The following is a 20,691-nucleotide window of genomic DNA, read 5'->3' as shown; positions in this document are numbered from 1 at the left end:
GTACCTAGCACTCCCATGTGACATCAGGGTTATAATCTGGGCCATGTGCATGGCAAGGGACATGCCATACTGATGAGATATCTCTCTGGCCCTTACTTTTAAAATAAAAAAATTTTCCCCCCACACACACCCTTCTCTGTCTTCTAGCTTTATCTCCTATCTCTCTATCTCTATCTATCTATCTATCTGTCTATCTATCTATCAATCATTTCCCCTTATCTATTTATGTGTCATCCATCCCTCATCATCACCTGTCTTTGATTAAACCAGAGCACAACTTTGATACACATGTGTGCTTGAAAATACTTTGCACTACCAGTTGGATACACTTATCATTATTCCACTGTTATTTAGAATTTAATAATAGCTGTGGCTTTGAGTTAGCTTGCTGAAAGCTGGGAAGAGTTCTAATTTTTCCCAGATAATCACATCTCAAGGGGGACTTGAAGTATCAGCATTATGCCACCAGAGGGCGGTGCAGACTTACTGGAGAATCTGGAAAAGGGGCGAGACGTAAAAGAAAAAACGGAAAGGTGAGATTTTTAATTTAAGATCAAATTTCAACTCCTAAAAGTGGAGTTAAAAATGACCCAGGTGGTGATCGTTCATTCTGGTCTGTGTACCCCGATAAGCGGCGCCTGCGAGTGCTATGGAGAGGGAGAGGAATGTGAGGGTAGGCAGGGAGGTAATGAAGGGGCCTTGGGCTGCATGCTCACAGCAACCTGCATGGCAAGGAGTGGGTGCCGGCAGACCAGGGCTGCACCCCGCTGAGGTCCTGGGCAGTGACCGCGCCCTCTCCAGCCCGCCCACCAGGTGTCCACAGTGGGCTTCCATCAAGTGCGCTGGGGCAAGAGGTCAGTGTGGCCAAAAAGAAGTATGCAAGCTGAAAGTTAAAATTAAGAACTTGAAATGGAGCCAGAGCAGTAAGACAAGACAGATGATTATCGACATGAACTGTCAGTTTTGCAGAATAAGTGTCAGCAGAGACTGACAAAGACTACAAAGCGTGGATTGTCCAGTTGGAGAGTCTGTCACAAGAACTTGATGCCAGACTTGTTGCGTCTGATCACTCTGAAATCCACAGCATGGAAGAAATGGTTCACATACTACAAGCTGAAAAAGCAGATTCTATAAAAAGAATCAGAGAGATGGAAGACACAACTGAAATCCTAAGTGAATAACCATCTTCAGCCCCAAAGGACTGAGAGATGTTCAAGAAAAAACAAGAGCAACTCTGTGAAGAACAAGGACAAAGAACTGAACAAAGTTCTGAGCCCCCAGCTCCCACCAACAGGTGGAACAAACACTTTACAAGCGGCGGAGCAGGTCTGCAGATTTATTTCTCCTTCCTCTCTCTCAATTTCTCTCTGTCCTGTCCAGTAAAAATGAAAAAAAAAAAAAAAAAAAAAGGCTGCCAGGAACGATGGATTTGTAGTACTGGCACCGAGCCCTAGCGATAACACTGGAGGAAAAAAAAATTGAACAAAGTGAAATCTTACAATCAGAAAGCAGTAATTGGCAGTCTTGTAATGTGTACACTGGCACCATGACAGCAAAAGAAAGATTTCCGGTTGCAGTATCACCAGTAGAAGACATATTCTGACTTATAGTAGAAGACATATTCTGACATATAAGACTCACATAAGACTCATTGTATGCTGTGGAAGATAAAATAAGGAGATTGAATTATTTAAGGAAATTTAATACCAACCTTGCTGAAGACAATTTTAGTACTGAAGACACACGTTCAGGTTTTAGAAAGAGGAAAATCATCATTAGGTCAACTTAAAGATGAACTTGAAGCATCTCTCCTAAAAGTAAGCTGTGAAATGAAGGACTTCAAAGCTCAGCTATAAAAGCCTTGGATTTGAATGCAGAAGTAAATGATTTAAGATTCAAGTTGAAGGCCAAGGGGGAATAAAAAAGTTGAAGGAGATCATTAATGACAAGGAAATGTTAGGAAGAAACTAAAAGAACTGGATAAGCAAAACCAAGAGGTATCAGAGCACTTGTTGTTAACTTGAAGATGGGCTGACAGAGCAGCAGAGTGGGTATCAGTGTGTCAGGAATGAGCTGAGGAAAGATCTAAAGGATGCAAAGAGCAGACTCAGGATCTAGAGAAGGGTGAAAACAGCACGACGGATGAGGAGCTGGGATAGAAAACATGAAGTGAAGCCTTTCAGAAATGCTACAGGCCAATGAAGCTTTAAAGAAAACAGCTTTTGAAAGGAACCAGGTGGTAGAGTCCCTGTTTAAGTATACACACTACCATGTGCAAGGACCCAGGTTTAAGCCCCTGGTCCCCACCTATAGGAGGAAAGCTTCATGAGTGAACTTGAACAAAGTTATTAGGTTACTTGCATTTCATAACCCAATGGCTAGAATTGACTTAGACATATTTTGATTCTAATGTGCTTTAAACAATTTTAGAATATCTTTATTAACAAATAGATATCCAACACTTCATCTACACTATTCCAGCCTTTAGGTCCATGATTGTTCAACAATTTGTTTGGCTTTGTATATTAACTCTCTTTTCAGCCACCAGGTTCCAGATGCCAGCATGATGCCAACCAGATTTCCCTGGACAGACGACCTCACCAATGTGCCCTGGAGCTCCACTTCTCCAGAGCCCCACCTTACTAGAGAAATAGAGAGGCAGACTGGGAGTATGGATCGACCAGTCAACGCCCTTGTTCAGCGGGGAAGCAATTACAGAAGCCAGACCTTCCACCTTCTGCATCCCACAATGACCTTGGCTCCATATTCCCAGAGGGATAAAGAATAGGAAAGCTATCAGGGGAGGGCATGGGATATGGAGTTCTGGTGGTGGGAATTGTGTGGAGTTGTACCCCTCTTGTCCTATGGTTTTGTTAATGTCTCCTTTTTTAAATAACAAAAAAAATAGGTATATGGATATACTACTTTCAGATCAATACTTAAGACACTGATAGGATAAAATGATTACCACCTCTTAAGTATTATGATTTAAAAAATGTTTAAATAATTTAAGCACAATATTAGAACTTCACTGCTAGAATTTTCTATTCTGTTTTTCTGTTTATACTCTTTTAGCCTGAAAATGCATTTTACATTCACTACACCCTTGAGGGCACTATGACCAAGTCAACTTACTAGAATTCCCCTCAGCTAAACGTTTCTGAATTCTCTCTAGCTTCCTGTTCACACTATGCTCATAGCAGCACAATTTGTGGTAGCTTAAACTTGGAAGCAACCCAGAATCCTAACAACAGTCTAGTTACTAAGAGAGTTGTGGTAGATATACACAATGGAATACAACTCAGCTATTAAAAGCAATAAAGTCATCTTTGTCTCACCTTGAATGGAACTTGAAGGCATCATGCTAAGTGAGATAAGCCAAAAAGAGAAGGGCAAATATTGGGTGATCTCGCTTATAGGTGGAACTTAAGAAACAAGGACAGAAAGGGGAAACACAAAGAAAAACTTGGACTGTCTTCATCTCTGTGACTATGAGGTCTATTATTGTTTGCATGCTTTTCTTATCTATGGTTACTTCTGACTGATTTGGAGTTTCTTCTGGGCTCCGGTCCTGAATCTGGACTGGGTTGATTCTGTTTGGGACTTTCTGGGCCTCTTGAATCTTAATGAACTTTCTGTTGTTCAGGTCTGGAAAGTTTTCTTCTGCAATTTCCTCTAGAATGTTTACTTCCCCTTCCTCTCTTTCTTCCTCTGGTAGGCCAATTATATAAATGTTACTTCTTTTGAGATCATGCCCTATGTCTCTGTTGTTGTTTTCAGTGTCTTTCAATCTCTTTTTGAGCTCTTTTACCTCTTTCTTAGTTTTCTCTAGCTCATTCTCTGTCTGGCTAATTCTGTTTCCTGCGTCTGTTAGTCTGCTTTCCCTCTACTCAGTTTCTTTCTTCAGTTTTCAGTTATAGTATTAGCTTGTTCTGCTAACTGGCCTTTTAGCTCAGCTATTTCAACTTTCAGTTCTCTAATTACCTTGAGGTAGCTAGTATTTTCCTTGAGGGTCTCATCAGTTGTTTCCCTATTTCTAATAGCCCTTTCCTCCATAGTTGTCTTCATCTCTGTGATTATGAGGTTTATTATTGCTTGCATACTTTTCTTATCTATGGTTACTTCTGACTGATTTGGAGTTTCTTCTGGGCTCCTGTCCTGATTCATTGTGATAGCAGTTTTATTTGCTCTTGATTTTTTTATTGATGTGGTTTTTATTTTTCTGTTCTGTCATTCTTTAGTTGTTGTGTTTTGAGTACAAGCCACACTATACTAAAGAACTTTCACAAATGCAGTCACCAACCTCAGAAATTACAATGGCAACTGAAGCAAGGATTGATGCAGTTCAACCAATACCAGTTAGGCAAACAACACTTCCAGACCAAGAAAAAATAGCAACCAAATCCAAAGGAAAAAGAAAGAGAAAGGTAAAAAAGCGAAATCAAGAATAGACAATTATGTAACTCTGCTGTTCACTATAAATTCTAGGGATAGCAAGAGGAGAAAGTGAAGTTGAAAAGAGATACATAAGCACACACAGAGTTCACTCTGAGTCAGATTTATTCCCCAAAATAATTCACAAATGAGTATCAGTGAATTCAGAAAGCAAAAGAAGGAAGGAAAAAAATGTAGTGAAAGGAAAGAGGTTTTTTTCTTTATTTTTATTTAAAAAATTTTTTATAAGCTAGGAGGAGAGGAAAAGGAGAGTGGAGAGAAGAGGGAGAGAGAAACAAGTTCCTCTCACAATGGACAGGACACCCAGTCACCCATCAACGGAAAAAACAACAACAGTTAATTTTGGTCATCCTGAAGAAGGAGGAGGGAAAAGGGACATGTGTATATAATAATAATAATAATAAAATAAAATAGTGCAAAAAACTGTAACAGTCTGTCTGCTGGTTGGACCGCTCTGGATTGGCTATAGGCAGCCTGAGCAAAGACAGCCAAGTACCCCCCACTCCAAAAAAAAAACCAACCTCCAAGTAGTCTTTCCCAGGGAGGGCTAAGGCTCTGATTGGTCAGGTATTTTGTTTCTCAAATAGAGTTCCAGCCACCTTAAAAAAAAAAAAAAAGAGAGAGAGAGAAGGAAAACAAAAAGAAAAAGACTTGGAATGACACCCCTGGTGAGCCAGGAATCTTGGCAAAGAAAGTACCTCAGCGGGAAGCCTGGCTGTCCAGCCCCTGGGAGCTGGTTCTGTGTGGTGAGGAGGGTGAGTTCAGAAATAATCAAGCCAGAGATTTTCCTTTCTTTGTCCTTTTGGCCTCTGTTTGCCAACCGAAGAGTGGGTTATAGGACTCTTTTTTGGTGTCTACCCTGACTTCTCCTTGTTCACCCTCTTACTGCCAGCCCAGTATCCTATGCTATCCAGAGAATCCCAGATTGTAAGCTACTTCTTTTTGGAGCTCATGCCAGCTGTTGTTTCCAAGTCACCATCTTGGCTCCGCCCCTGATTTATTTCTTTTTAATAGGGAAGGTCGCAGGTCAGCAAGTAGAGAGCACTATCCAGAAGAGCACACGTTGCCAAATGCAAGGGCCCAGGTTCAAGCCCTGGACCACCACATAGGAATGCCTGCAAGAGGAAAGTTTACTAGCAGTGGGTGGTGCTAATAGATATCTCTCTTTCCTTCTTTTTTTTTTTTTTTCTCCAGGGTTATTGTTGGTGCTTAGTGCTGGCACTATGATTCCACTGCTCCTGGCAGACATTTTTTCCATTTAATTAGATAGGATAGAGAGAAACTGAGAGAGAATGGGGAGACAGAGATGGAGAGAGAAAGACAGACACCTGCAGACCTGTTTTGCTGCTTGTGAAGCATCTCCCTTCAGGTAGGGAGCTGGGGGTTTGAACCTGCATCTTTGCGGGGGGTCGTTATGTTTCATACTATGTGCACTTAACTCCACCCCCCCAGCCCTTATCTTTCCTTCTCTGTCTCTTTTTTCCTTTTCTGTCTCTATGCCTACCAAAATGGGGGGGGGGGTCATCAGGGGTGGAGTCATGCAGGTACCAAACCCTAACAGTAGCCTTGGTGGAAAAAATAAAGGAGGGGGAAGGCAAAATTCAAATTTAAGTCTAAGTTTCACCTATTAAAAATAAAACTGAAAATAACCCCAGTGATTATCTTTGACTCTGGTCCACACACGTCAGATGAGATGAAGAAGGGGATGGCTGAAGAAGGTTCCTGGAAGTCTCCAGACAGCAGGTAAGATGCGGGGTAGTGGGGCAGGGAGGTTAGGAGGGGACCAGAGTCAGGGCAGCAGGATGGAGGGAAAGACTTGATCCCACATTATTGCTCACGTGCAAATCGGAAGCATGCTCACAGTTAGCAAGGCACAGGCTGTGTGTGTGTGTGTGTGTGTGTGTGTGTGTGTGTGTGTGTGTGTGTGTGTGTGTGTGGCGGCTGTTGTCCTGGTTGCCCTAACACTGGACTCTAGTCCTAGTTTATAAACTGATCTCAGTTGTTTGTATTTTTTCATCTTTCTGCTCTGATGACACAGCACTCAAGCTAGCTTATAGTTGCCGTTGCTCTCTTGGTTATGAGATGACTCCAGCAGCAGTGAGTGAAAGCTGCCTAGTTCTGGGTCACAAGGAGAAAAAGGCAGGGTGACTGTGAGAGATTTTAGATACTTGGTCCTTTTGGGCCACAGAATAAATCATTCTTCACCCTGATTTTTTTTAAATGTTTTTAATGAGGTGAATCTCAAACTGTAGAAGAAAAAGTGAAAGGAAATCTGCACTGACCACCACAGTTCTGTGGCCCACCTGCCCCTGCACCTCTCCCCTCCCCCCAAGGATAGCCGCCATGCTCTCACAAAGTTTTAGTGACAGTTTGATCATTTTTTCTTTTTATCATGTTCAAGTATTTCAGTTTTTTATACTGCACACATGCACAAAACCGTCTGAGAGCTGTTCTTCAGGAAAATGCAGGCCATTTGGTAACAGATCTGAGCTGTAGCAACAAGAGTCCTCAAGTACAAACACTGAATTAAAGAACCTCAGGATATTATACATGATAAGAAGAAGGAGAAAAACAAAAAACAATGTAGGAAAGGTTAAAAGTACTAGAGAGAAAATGACATAATTTAAAAAGATATAGAGGATTGTGTTAATTTAAATGTTATATGTGACACATTTAAACACACACACATATATATACAGTTTATATATATTATACATAAATACATCTAAGAAAGCCTTTTTTTTTTTTTTTTTGTCTCCAGGGTTATTGCTGGGGCTCGGTGCCTGCACTACAAATCCACTGCTCCTGGAGGCTATTTTTTACCTCTTGTTGCCTTTATTCTTGTTATTGTTGTTACTGCTGTCATTGTTGTTGGATAGGACAGAGAGAAATGGAGAGAGGCGAGGAAGACAGAGAGGCGGAGAGAAAGACAGACACCTGGAGACCTGCTTCAGTGCTTGTAAAGCAACCCTCCTCCAGGTGGGGAGCTGAAGGCTCAAACTAGGATCTTTAAGCAGGTCCTTGCACTTTGCGCCATGTGTACTTAATCCTCTGCGCTACCACCCTCCCCCCTAGAAAGTCTTTTTAAAACTGTGCTTGTCATCTCATTGTTCTTTGCTTGAACATTCTTTATGTATTTCTTCCCTTTCATGTTTTTAAGTTGTCTAATATTTCTTTTTTTTTTTTTTTTCCTCCAGGGTTATTGCTGGGCTCGGTGCCTGCACCATGAATCCACCGCTCCTGGAGGCCATTTTTCCCCCTTTTTGTTGCCCTAGTTGTTGGAGCCTCGTTGCGGTTATTATTGCCATTGTTGACGTTGCTTTGTTGTTGGATAGGACAGAGAGAAATGGAGAGAGGAGGGGAAGACAGAGAGGGGAGAGAAAGATAGACACCTGCAGACCTGCTTCACCGCCCGTGAAGTGACTCCCCTGCAGGTGGGGAGCCGGGGGCTCGAACCGGGATCCTTACGCCGGTCCCTGCGCTTTGCGCCACGTGCGCTTAACCCAAGTTGTCTAATATTTCTATGTTATGTGTTTCGGGGTCTGTTTTATGATATATCACTTTGCCTAGACTTAAATGCTCCTTGTCTCTTTCTCTGTGACACTCCCCTTTTTTTTATTTTATTAATTTAATTATTTAATTTATTTTCCCTTTTGTTGCCCTTGTTGTTTTTATTGTTGTTGTAGTTATTATTGTTGTCATCATTGTTAGATAGGACAGAGAGAAATTGAGAGAGGAGGGGACGACAGAGAAGGGGAGAGAAAGATTGAGACCTGCCTGCAGACCTGCTTCACTGCTTGTGAAGTGAGCCCCCCCCCCCCACCACCACCAGGAGCTTGAACCAGGATACTTACTCAGGTCCAGGTCCTTGTGTGCTTAACCCACTGCACTACCGCCTGACCCCCCAGTTGTTGTCTTTTAAAACTTGAAATATACCATTCTGTTCTCTCCTGGCCTCTATGGCTCCTGCAGTAAAGTCTGATGCAAGTCTGACTAGAGTGTCTTTATAAATCACGTTCTTCTATTCCCTGGCAGCTTGTAATTTTCCCCCCTTTATCCTTGAATTTTGGCAATTTTGCAATGATGTGTTCTGGTATAGGCCTGTTTGGGTTTAGGAATATTAGGAGTTCTCTCTGCTCCCTGAAAATCTACATCTTAACCATATCCCAGATTTGGAAAAATTTCTACTGTTATTTCTTTGAATGTGGTTTCTGCTCTCTTCTTTCCCTCTTTTCTTCTGAGATCTCTATGATTTTGACATTTGCTTTTCTAGTGAAGTCTTTAATCTCTTGAAGAGTTGCCTCATTTTTCCCCCTAAATATTTCTATGCTTTCTCTTTCACAAGCTGGAGTGTGCTTGTTTTTTTTTTTTCTTTATTCACTGAAAGAGTTTGTGTTGAATTGTAATATTCTTCCATAAATGTATATGCTGAAGGATTCAAAAGTGAAGTCATGTGGGCATCTGTCATTTCTATTGGTGGCTACTCTTTTAAACAACATCTCTTTATCAATTAACTTTGGGGGGGGGGCGGTGGCAAAGGTGAGGTGAATGGGAAAGGCATCTTGAAATCCTGATGCTTATTTTCTCATGAACTTTTTCCCCTTAGGATGCTTGCAATATCTCAGGACAAGGAGATGTTTTTAGAAGGCTCTCTTTTTAATCACTTCAAGAAAAATAAGGTGGAGATAGCAAATGCTATAACAAAGTCATATCCATTCCTTGAGAGCCTCAGAGACCATTCCATGATCACAGAAAATACTTACAAGGTAAGAGAGGTTTGTTTTTATCACAGTGTGGTAATACAGTCCCCTTCCCATTTATTTATGTCTGGCACCCTGACTTGACAATATAGTGTATCATTTACTAGTTGACAGTCCTTTTGGAGTGTTGGAATTCACAGAAATTTGAGCAGTAGGTTCTTATGGGAATAAAGATGAGGAGACTATCTTTACTGTCTGGATGGGCAGTTAGTTTCTTTTGTGCTTTTTAACAATGTGGTTGGAATGATTATTCTTCCTTAAGTGCTCTCACGTAAGGACTGGGTAGTGGACGCTATGAAACCAATGAAGATAGTATTAGATCTATTTGGGGTGGGGGGTGTGCAGGGAATTGAACTCAGAATCTCATACATGTGAGGCAAATACTTATTCCAGTCAAGAAGATTCATTCATTCATTTTTTTTTTTTTTTGCCTCTAGGGTTATTGCTAGGACTCAGTGCCTGCACTGCTCCTGGAGGTTATTTTTTCCCCCTTTGTTGCCCTTGTTGTTTATCGTCGTAGTTGTTATTATTATTGTTGTTATTGCTGTCATTGTTGTTGGGTAGGACAGAGAGAAATGGAGAGAGGGGAAGACAGAGAGGGGGAAAGACAGATACCTGAAGACCTGCTTCACTGCTTGTGAAGTGACCCCCCTGCAGGTGGGGAGCTGGGGACTCGAACCGAGATCCCTCTGGTTCATGTGTGCTTAACCCACTGCACTACCACCCACCTCCCAAGAAGATTCACTTTTGATAGTATGGGTGAGAGCTCAAAAGATGAGGGAAAGGCTTCACAGGCAGTGAAGCAGGTCTGCAGGTGTCTATCTTTCTCTCCCCCTCTCTGTCTTCCCCTCCTCTCTCCATTTCTCTCTGTCCTATCCAACAACGATGACAGCAATAACAACAACAACAATAAACAACAAGGGCAACAAAAGGGAAAATAAATAAATAAATAAATAAATGTAAAAAATATTTAAAAAAAAAAAGAAAGAAAAAAAAAGATGAGGGAAAGGGTTCGTTAGCCTAAGCAGTTTATCAAATATTGAAGAAGTTATTAAATATTATATGAAAAATTGTAGCCCATCTGTACTAAGAAAGTAAACTGCTTATGCTATTACAACTATTTCCTAGATGTCTGTTTAACTTTGAAATTATTCTTTATTTCCACTGAACTTTTCAAAGGAGTCTCTAGATGCCTGTAGAAACTTGGTTCCAGTAAAGAGAGTGGTGTATCATCTTCTCTGCCACCTTGAGAAGACATTCGACAAGTCCCTTTTACAAGTCCTGTTCAGCAGGGTTCATCTGAAAGAGTACCCTGATTTAGCTGAGGTTCATAGAAGCTTCGAAAACGGTAATCATTTCCTCCTCTCACTTTTGGGATTCAGGTTTCCTTTTTTTTTTTTTATTTTTAATTCACTTTTATCTTTCTTTGATAAAGAACTGGCAGAAAGTTAACTCTTCAAATAAAGGCAAGTTGTAGGAGCCCAGGTATCCCAGGAGAAATGTCAGCGTATGAAAAGGCATAGAAGTCAAAGGAAGGGAGTTGGGCGGAAGTGCAGCGAGTGAAGCGCACGTGGCCAAAGCCGAGGACCTGGTAAGGATCCCCTGGCTCCGCACCAGCAGGGGAGTCACTTCACAGGCGGTGAAGCTGGTCTGCAGGTGTCTTTCTCTCCCCCTCTCTGTCTTCCCCTCCTCTCTCCATTTCCTTCTGTCTTATCTAACAACAACAACAATAATAACTACAACAACAATTAAAAACAAGGACTACAAAAAGGAAAATAAATAAAGAAATTTTTTTTAAAAAGTCAAAGGGAGATTAAAGAAGGAAGAACTGATTCTGCTGCTAGGGCCTGACTTGGGTTCATTTGCATCCTAGTTTCTTCTGAGAACATATGGCTTATCCCCCCGCCCCCTTTGACGTTGGTTTGGTAAAGAGGGACTTTCCTTGAGAAAGTCTGACATTTTTTCTGAGCCAAATTAGTTCATAGTTAGAGGTACCTGCACAGCATCTGATACCCTAAAGTGAAAGATTAGAATTTAATTTTACCATAATGGGGATCTAACTGCAGCCCTTAAGTAGGGGGGAGGATGAAAAGAAACTAATAGAATGTGTGCAGTGAAAATAATGCATTGATAAAAAAGGAGTGAGCTAGAATAATTTCTTGATTGCTATATGACTAAGAAAAGAAGATAGAAATCAAATACCCATCCACCAATGTGTAGTCAGCGATTTTTCAAAATACTGTTAGGATTCACATACTTTTGGTCACCATATTTGTAACCGGAATGTCATAAGTAAAATGGGAAGAGCAGTGTCTCTCATCCCTGGGGTTCTGATCCCCTCGATGGACTCTGGGGGTAACTGAGAGCAGTGTCAACATTATCTGCCTTATTTTGGGGGGACACTGTACCCTGGGAAACCCACACCTGGACTCCCCACCACCCACTTGCTCCCAGGGGAGGTTCCTGTTTCCATCTTCCAAGTCCTGTTGTCCATGTGGGGCAGTGATCCAGGAGAGAAAGCAGTCAGAGACAAGAGATGGGGTGGGAACTTTTCGAGAGTAAGAGAGGAGAAAGGAGGGGAAATGAAGCGCAGAAGCAGGAAGGTTGTAAACAAGCTGACTGGGTGAACGTTGTGTGTTACAGGTCACAACTGATCATGGAGGTTAGCATTACACATGTGTTCATTTTGCAGACAAGGAAATTGACATCTGGAACTATGTTTATTTTTAAACATAGTTCAGCCCAGGAACTATGTTTATTTTTAAATTATTAATCAATCTCTTTTACCCATTTGGGATTTCTGTATATGGCTCTCCATTGCTCTCAAAGGATATATTTTATATATATATACACACACACATGTGTATATTTAATTTCAGATATATTCTGAAAAGAATTAAGGAAAAAAATAATATGAGCTAGAACATAGCAGCACTGCTCTACTGTTCATGGAGCTTGCCAAGGCGCTCTCATGTGTTGCCATGTTACTATGTTCAAGTGTGTGCACTCTACTTGGTGAGCACTCTCTCAGACCTACTGTTTTTTTAATGTAGGTAAAATTTATGTAACATAAGACCAACCATTCTGAAGTATACAGTCAGTGATATTTAGTACAGTCACAATGATATGCAGCTGCCACCTAATTGGTTCTAAGACATTTCCATCATCTCAAAAGGAAGCCATATGCCCATTAAATTTTCACTTCTCACTCCCCCCTTCTTGTGCCTTGGCACTGCCAAGGCACAAGAAGGTCACCAAAAAAGTATATTTTCTTAAGGACACTTACAGAGGGGAGAAAGCAAGAAACAGAGTAGGCTGAGTAGACAGTACTGCTCAACTCTGGCTGAGGTTTGTGCCTGGGACTGAACCTGGGACAACAGAGCCTCAGACATAATAGTCTTTTGCATATCCATTATGCTGTTTTACCTGCCGCTGGAGTTTCTTCAGAAGGAGCAGACTGTTGTATTTTCAACCTCAAAGCTTGATGTGGCCACAGTTTTCACAGTATCTTAGCAGTTTCACTAGATTCTGTTCTCTCCTTTCCTCTCCCTTCCTTGTTTGGTAACTCCAAAGATCTTGAAATAGCAAAGGAAAGGTTTGAAGAGCAGCACTGCCTACAACTGCCTGATGGGCAAGGTTACTAAGATGGAGTCCCACATTTTAGTTATTTATTTTTGTATTTTCAATAAAACTTTATTTATTATTCTCTCTGGGGCTTCACTGCTCTGAGCTGACGTTTTCCCATAGAGAAAAAGGGACAGAGAAGTGGAGAATGGGAGAGAAACCACAGCACAGAATCTTCTTTGGGAAGACCCTCTGGGATTCTGTGGGGCGGGGGCACATTCACTCAGAAATAAAGGCCCCCAGGTCTTTCCTGGCATTGCCTTATTCATAAGGGCTTCTGCTGTGTAGACTCTGGGTCCTGCATGGAGACCCCAAAGAGGCTGTGCTCTTTTGTGCAGTGATGGGCAATCAATCAAGTGAGGAGATGAAGATCTCGGGAGTGTCAAACAGCGCCATGTTTTAGCCCGGATGAAGAGTGTGAAGAAGCTACAGAGCACCCATAGAGGCAGTTCCAGTTTCTATCAGCAGCGCATCCCACAGTCAGTGATACTGTGACCCCCACATTCGCTTTCCAGGATTGCAATCTGACCAATCACTGCTTGACAACTTTCCACCAATCAGAACTGTCCTGGATGAAATCTTTATTTGCAAAAGCGGAAGGGACGGGGGACTAGTGTAGCGCTTTTGTGGATGTAAGCACTCCGTTGTGGGTAAAGCCAGAGGACTGGGCTGTTCCCAAACTGAGGCTCTGAAATCCCAAATGAATATTGGGTTGGAAAGTTGTAAAATTTGAGATGCAGTAAATTTGCTGTAACTCAGTCTTCTTCCGTTTTTCGGTGGGCATAGTCAACAGAAGTATTTAGCAAGACAATTTAAAATTTTTAGGAAAAATAAAAGATTTGAATTAATGACAACATAAAAACTTGAAAAAGAAGTGTGTTACATTGTTTTCACAGTATCGGGCAGAAGGTCAGCAAGTTATGTAGCTCCTGGAAACGACTGGGGAGAATGTCTGATGTATGATCATTTCTCTTTTCCTCAAAGACAGAGAAATCAAAAAATTTTAGATTCTAACTTGATATTGTATTCTAAATAATAAATATAGTAATAAAAACAACACAATAAAATTCAACCGTAGTCTACTTCTGTCGTTTTCGATGGGTTATGTTGTTTTCGCCGGGCTGGCTTCACGGGCATGGGCGGGTAACAGACGACCAGGGACTCATAGTTGAGCTGTAGGCAGTATCTCTTTATTCATGCAGGGCGCAGCACAATCTAAGCCGAGCTAAGCTAAACTAAAGTATAGTAAAACTCACAATGCTGTCTTTATATATACTTGCCAAGTAGGGTGGAAACAGGATGTGACATAGAGAGGGTGGAGAGAAAAGTGACTGGTAAAAATCAGAGTGTGACAAGGAGGGGGCAGATTAGGCGAGAATCCTATCACTGAACCACAAATGCCCTGGAGGGAGGGTGGAACTTGTTAACAGTAAATAGAATGAAGTGGTTATGTAAATAGAATAGTGTTAAGCAGGGGGGATTTAAACCAAATGAAACAGAAAGGGTCTCATGCATACCAACAATTCCCCCTTTCTTTTTAACTAATGGCCATTGTGGGGTGAACAGAAACGTATATCATACAGGCGTTTTCAAAATAACTGGCATAAGACATGGAAAACAAAATATGCGAGCAGCAATAACCAATGTGATGCCAAGGGGAGCTTTTCTTGCCTCAAAGGGCAAGGCCTAGCAGGTGAAAGGGCATTTCTTGCCTCTGGGAATGCTTCATGCCTCTGGGGGCATCTCTTGCCTCAAAGGGCATTTCTTGCCTCTGGGAATGCTTCATGCCTCTGGGGGCATCTCTTGCCTCAAAGGGCATTTCTTGCCTCTGGGAATGCTTCATGCCTCTGGGGGCATCTCTTGCCTCAAAGGGCGTTTCCTGCCTCTGTGGGCATCTCTTGCCTCTTGGGGCGCTTCATGCCTCTGTGGGCATAACCTAATAAGGAGGGGGAGCTTTCTGCCTCTGGGACAGAGCCTGCAGGCGAGGGGACATGGTCTATAAAGTTTCAAGGCAACTGGCTGAAGTTAGTCTTTGAGAAACACAGCAGTGTGTACCAGTAAGTCCGATGGAGGTGTCAGTTCAAAGTAGCTGACCACAGAAGAAAATGCCAGAGGATGAAACGCTGTATGTCTGTCTCCATGGGGAATGTCGGCCACCTGAATTCTGCTTTTCTGTAGAGAGTGATCTTTGGAGTCTGTGAATCTGTTTCTTCAGGTGGTGCCAGGTCTCATCATTGGTTTCCGGGGGCGATGTCAGAGAACTGGATCCAAATGGATTTCCAGGAATTCCATTTGAGTAGATGCTTTTTCATGTGAAGACTTTGACAGCTGAAATTCACTTACTTGTTGAACAAAACTTGTAGCAGATTAGAAGTTTACTATAATTGATAACTCCATTATAATTGGAAGTCCTTTCTAGTATGATTTTAAGGTTGTTTAAACAGTTTAAACTCAATAAAATGTGGAAAGGTAAACAGAAGAACCACGGTTAAAAGTCTCAGGCATGAGAATAATGAACATAATCATTGCACTATCTGCCCCACCCATAACTCATACAGTTTTCAGGATTAAACGTTTCAGATTCATGTCAAGACATAAAAGAGAAATCAAAGGAGGGAAAAAACAATTTTTTGGATTGTTTCTGGATGTCTCTAGAAATCATGGCTGCATCCAGCATTTTTTTTTTAAGTCAATGTCAAACAAAAATTCAGTCATTCAAATCATTCTCTTATGAAACGCAACTTGAACCAGATTATCAAGATCTCACCATGTAGGATTAAGAATGCCCGGAGGGCGTCCTAGTCCAAAAAGGTCCTCGAAATTCCATTTAGGGTGCTTCTGACTGTTCCGGCTGGATTGCTTCAGGCACCCATTTTTAAAAGCGTCTTCCCATCGAAGAAAGAATCCAATCAGGAGAGTAGAACTATCCACGTGTCTCCATACTTGGGAACTGCCAGGGTACTCGAGAATGTTCTTCAAATTAGAGTAGTCCTTCTCCATGGGAAACATTCGAGAAGAAGTCCAGAAAGTTCCAGGGGAAATCCCCATGCATATCCCAAGGTCTACGATCATGGTCATAAAGAACCAAACTGTGGCCCGGAGCAAAATGTAGTCCTTTTCCTCAGGAAACATGGGAGAGGGAATCCAGAAAGTCCAAGGAGAAATCTCCGTGCATCTCCCAAGCTCTATGATCCCGGTCATAAGAAACCAAAGTTCCCGGTCAGGGAACCAAAATGTGGCCCAGAGTAAAATGTTCCAGAGACAGACTAACTGTCTCATGATGAAACAGTAGAGGCTTTGGCAAACCTCTTCATAAGTAGAAAGGCAACCCATGGTGGATGGGTAGCCAAGTTTACTTATCTGGACGATGGGTGGGTAGGGTCCCACGTTGATGCCGGTCCAAGTTTCAGGGCTTATTTCAGTCCCTGTTCAGGCGCCATATGTTGTTTTCGACGGGCTGGCTTCACGGGCATGGGCGGGTAACAGACGACCAGGGACTCATGGTTGAGCTGTAGGCAGTATCTCTTTATTCATGCAGGGCGCAGCACAATCTAAGCCGAGCTAAGCTAAACTAAAGTATAGTAAAACTCACAATGCTGTCTTTATATATACTTGCCAAGTAGGGTGGAAACAGGATGTGACATAGAGAGGGTGGAGAGAAAAGTGACTGGTAAAAATCAGAGTGTGACAAGGAGGGAGCAGATTAGGCGAGAATCCTATCACTGAACCACAAATGCCCTGGAGGGAGGGTGGAACTTGTTAACAGTAAATAGAATGAAGTGGTTATGTAAATAGAATAGTGTTAAGCAGGGGGGATTTAAACCAAATGAAACAGAAAGGGTCTCATGCATACCAACATACTTCAAGTCTCTTCATCATGAGTTTGCTTATTGAATTAATGTTTAAAATTCCAGTGATTTCCTTTTTGAGCACAGTATATATTGTTGATAGTATTGTGAAAACACAGAAGTGTTTAAGGTAAATTTCTCCTGTCTCTGTTTTCCCATTTCCACCGCTTGAGATAATCCTTGTTTGTTTTTTAATAGCGCAGTAGGAGTTTCACATGCAAAGCAATCCAAGTCTAACATTCTGAAATTGAGAAATGTGTCTTCCTTTAAGGAAGAGAAACACCAGGTAACCTTACAATGCATTTCCAGTGGGGAGAGAGATAGTACACAGGACTTGCACTATTGAGGCCCCAGGTTCAACACCTAGCACCACCGTCTTAAGCAAATTTTTTTTTGTTGTGCAACCAATCTCTAGAATCTCTTTATCTTTCAAAACTGGAGCTCTAGTCTCATCTCTGGAATAAAGCTCTTCAGAGGAAGCCAGCTCACTGGTCAAGAGGCCCAGGCTGGGTGTTAGACTTTGCCTTAAGCCAAGTGGCCACTTTCTCCTTTGGGCAGAGGGTGTTCATGGACTGAGTGTGGCCATCTTCTCTCTCAGTCTTAGAAAGCTGGGCCTGGATTGTTACTTTCCTAGTTGCTTCATGTGAACTCCTATTTGGTAGAGCAAGTCTGTCCATCCTTTCTCCTTCCAAAGTGTCTTGGCCTTTTGCATCTCTAAATCAGCCTGCAAAATCCACAATTTGAGTTTCCTTACTTAATAACCAGAAAGACAAATCCTTTTATCTGCGAATCAATTTCATGAGAAGTGGCATCTTTACAACGTGGTGTGTCTTATTATACGAATGGACATATGTATATTATTATTTTTTGAATAGCTTATAATTATGTTTAGATTTTTCTCCCGAGAATTATTGCTCATCTGCTAGAGTTGTTCATGGAAACCTGAATCATAGTATTATTTATAAGAAAACAAAATGATGTTTACTAGAGGGGATTGTGGGGACTGGTTAAGTAAAGTGAAGGGGTCAAGTATATTGTGATAAAATGAGATTTTGGTGTAGCTCACATTGTAGAGATTTTTGAATTATAATGAAACCTAAACAGTGTTGTAGATCAATGTTACTTCAGTAAAAAAATAATAATTTAAAATACTCTGTGTTTTATTATGAAAGAGAGAAAAAAACTAGAGCACCATTTTATCACTTGTGATTTAGTTTGCTTTTGTGCTTTCTGCCTTTTTTTTTTTTCTATTTTGTGGTGTTGGGGATTGAACCCAAGAGCTCAAACATTGCAAGGCCTGAGCTCTAGCACTGAGTCATAATCCTATAATTTAAACTAATTTAAATAATTTTTCTAGTAACTCATTACAAAGAGGTATGCTAAAATGAATTTTGCAGAAAAATTAGGAAAGGAAATTGTTTGATAATATTTGAAGGAACTGCTTCTGAAATTCAGGTGGACTTGACTCTGCCACTTGAAGAACACATGAGTTATGGTTAAAGAGTGTGTTTCTGTGTGTCAGTTACTTTCTGCTTGCTTGTTTATTTAAAGTCACAAGGAAGCATCTATCTTATAAATCAATGCCATAAGTGGGTATTCCAAAGTTTTCAACTCTGATAAGACAAGTAGGCAAAGTCATCATGAACAAAGGCAAAAGACAAGTTTGATTATAGGTTTCAGAATAGCAAACTGTCCTTTAGCATTAAAGAAAGGACAGTCACCTCAACTAAGGAGCAGTGGCAATAAGCCAGCATTTCATGCATCATGTTTTGATCAAAGTTATGTTACTGATGTATTTAAATGGAAATGTTTACAAAAACATTCCAAAGAGTCACATTTTTGTGTACATGTAGATCGCTATCTGTGTGGGGAAAAGTGACATGAGAAGAAATACAAAATTTAGCAGATGAGAATAGTACTTAAAAAGAAATCAAAAGATAGCATGCAAGCTTCCTAGAAAGGCACCTGAGAAACTAAGGGAAGACACAGTCATTACAAATATGCAGCAGGGCAGTTGACAAGGAGGTGAGACCCAGCACGGGAGTTTCTCAGGTAAAATGGGAGGAAAGGAGAGGGAGAGAGAGGAAGGAGGGAGAAAAGGCTTTTTCAGGGGGCCAGAGGAAGATTCTCCATACACCATTATTTATTCTAGGTGCACAACTATCCAGATTTTCAAAAGTCAAGTTAATCTAAAGTTCATTTGGTGAACTCCCAGAAGATAGTTCCATCTAATAACCTCCAAATTACACAGAAAAGCCAGCCGGCAGGGACAGTGTGGAACCCAGGACTCGAAATCATTGTTAAAACTGCTGGGGGCAGTTCTTGAGTGATTTGTTGATACTCTGTGAGTGTCACAATAAAGGTGACCCTGGGAGAAGAGGGTCTGTAACTTCAAAGGATGAATACTTCCCTGAAGAGTGCAGAGTTTGTCCTCAGCTAGGTGCTAAAACCTGATGTCCTTTTCCCACTAGCCAGAATGCAATGGTCACTGGGAGCTGGCAAGCAATGCTGACAGACTCAAAGGGCAAAGCAACAGTGTGTTCGTTTCTGTGAGGAGGAGGAAAGCAGAAAATAGTTTTATGTACCAATCTCATAAAAGGTTCAAATAAATGGAAGCACATAGTATGATCTTTGATAGAAAAATTCCATATCAGCCTTTATTTTTAAAATTAAAATCCATTACTTTATCATCGACTTACAATATTATAAAACTTTGGGAATACAGATTCATAGTTGTATATGTGTATAAGGCCCACCACACCCACCACCCAAATTCTATTGCCATCACTCCATTAAATGACCTGTAAACTCATTCCTTCCCTCCCCCCACCCCCTTTTCTGTTTCTAATCACCATGGTTTTACTATTAGTTGTGATTTCCACTGCAAGCTATTTAATTTATACTATTGAAGCTAAAGTTGGGGATCTGCAACTTGGGTAAAAGTCACACAAAGCTGAGAAGCTAGGACCCAGGTACAACCTGGGGAACCCACATCTGTAAACACACCCAGATCACAATCGTCTCAAGTTTTGGAAAAAAAAAAAATCAGACTGGAAAATCAAAGCACTTCCAGGATTGAAATCACCAACCACAATTTCACAACTTCCCATGGATCAGAACAGCCCTGAGTGAGAGCCTCCTTTGCATTAGGATTGAAATGCAGATTACCGGTGGCCAGTATAAGCACTTCCCTCCAGGGACAATCCAGAGCAGTGGCCTCCCTTAGCACTGCAGCTCTGAAGCCCTAAATAAGCATTAGGTTGCAAAGCTTTGCAAAACTTGAGACGATTGTGGCTATCCAGCCATCATTCTATTTCCCAGATCAACGCACTTAATGGGAGAACTTAACAAGACAGTTTGAAAAGTTTTGAGAAAAATAAACAAACTGAAAATGTGACAGAAAAAAAAATCTGAAGAAGGAGGAGGAGGAGAAGGAGGAGGAGCAGCAGCTACTACAATACTATTCATATAGCAGTGAGCAGAATGGTTGGTGGGGCTTATCTGCCAGTTATGTAGCTGCAGGAAGCTGGGGGTGGGGATAGAAATTAGACACGGGATAGAAGAATGGCTCAAAATGTGGCTCTTCTTATTAAGCAATATCAAAAATCCTTTTGAAATTTTTCTCAAATTCAGTCTCCAGTTGGCTATCCAGAGTGGCAAATTTACTGCCCTGGAAAACAAACAAAAAAACAAAAACCATCGGACTCATTGCCAGCAAGGTTAGATTCCCGGTGTCGCTTTCTTCCCCCCCCCCCCATGTCGCTTTCGACCACTCCAAATGTTCAGTGAGAATGAACACGGGGTGAGAGTATTTTATGCTTCCTAGTAGGGTGCTCATTTCGCTTTACCTGTGAGGGTAGAGTACTATGCTGCAATCCTCATCACAGATTTACTGATTTCATGTTTAAATTTTAAGTTCTTTGTGTTTTGAACACAGCACATCTTACTTGCAGCAAGACAAAAATACAGAAATGTTTAAGACAAATTACTGGTGTCTCAATTTC

At 41.3% G+C, this 20,691-nt stretch overlaps 2 protein-coding genes across 6 annotated transcripts in view; one reads left to right on the top strand and one right to left on the bottom strand.

Annotated features, from left to right (window-relative positions):
- The first annotated feature begins 6,167 nt into the window (after positions 1 to 6,167).
- LOC107522322 (nuclear body protein SP140-like protein) lies at positions 6,168 to 13,888 on the top strand. The gene is made up of 4 exons (XM_060193418.1): positions 6,168 to 6,198; positions 9,062 to 9,221; positions 10,395 to 10,563; positions 13,178 to 13,888. The coding sequence occupies exons 2-4, from the start codon at positions 9,063 to 9,065 to the stop codon at positions 13,240 to 13,242; spliced, it is 393 nt and encodes a 130-aa protein (XP_060049401.1). The 5' UTR covers positions 6,168 to 6,198; position 9,062; the 3' UTR covers positions 13,243 to 13,888.
- A 6,364-nt stretch (positions 13,889 to 20,252) lies between these two features.
- The window catches only part of SP100 (SP100 nuclear antigen), a 75,605-nt gene continuing 75,166 nt past the window's right edge, over positions 20,253 to 20,691 (bottom strand). For all 5 annotated transcript variants that reach the window (XM_060193764.1, XM_060193762.1, XM_060193763.1 and 2 more), the window contains one exon: positions 20,253 to 20,357. In XM_060193764.1, coding sequence (XP_060049747.1) covers positions 20,277 to 20,357 — 81 coding nt within the window. In that variant the 3' untranslated portion in view covers positions 20,253 to 20,276. The remainder of the gene's footprint in view (positions 20,358 to 20,691) is intronic.

This window comes from Erinaceus europaeus, chromosome 7 (genome assembly GCF_950295315.1).
Source record: "Erinaceus europaeus chromosome 7, mEriEur2.1, whole genome shotgun sequence".
Lineage (NCBI taxonomy): Eukaryota > Metazoa > Chordata > Mammalia > Eulipotyphla > Erinaceidae > Erinaceus > Erinaceus europaeus.
Note: the sequence above shows the minus strand (reverse complement) of the source record. Positions and strands in the feature narration are given on the sequence as shown.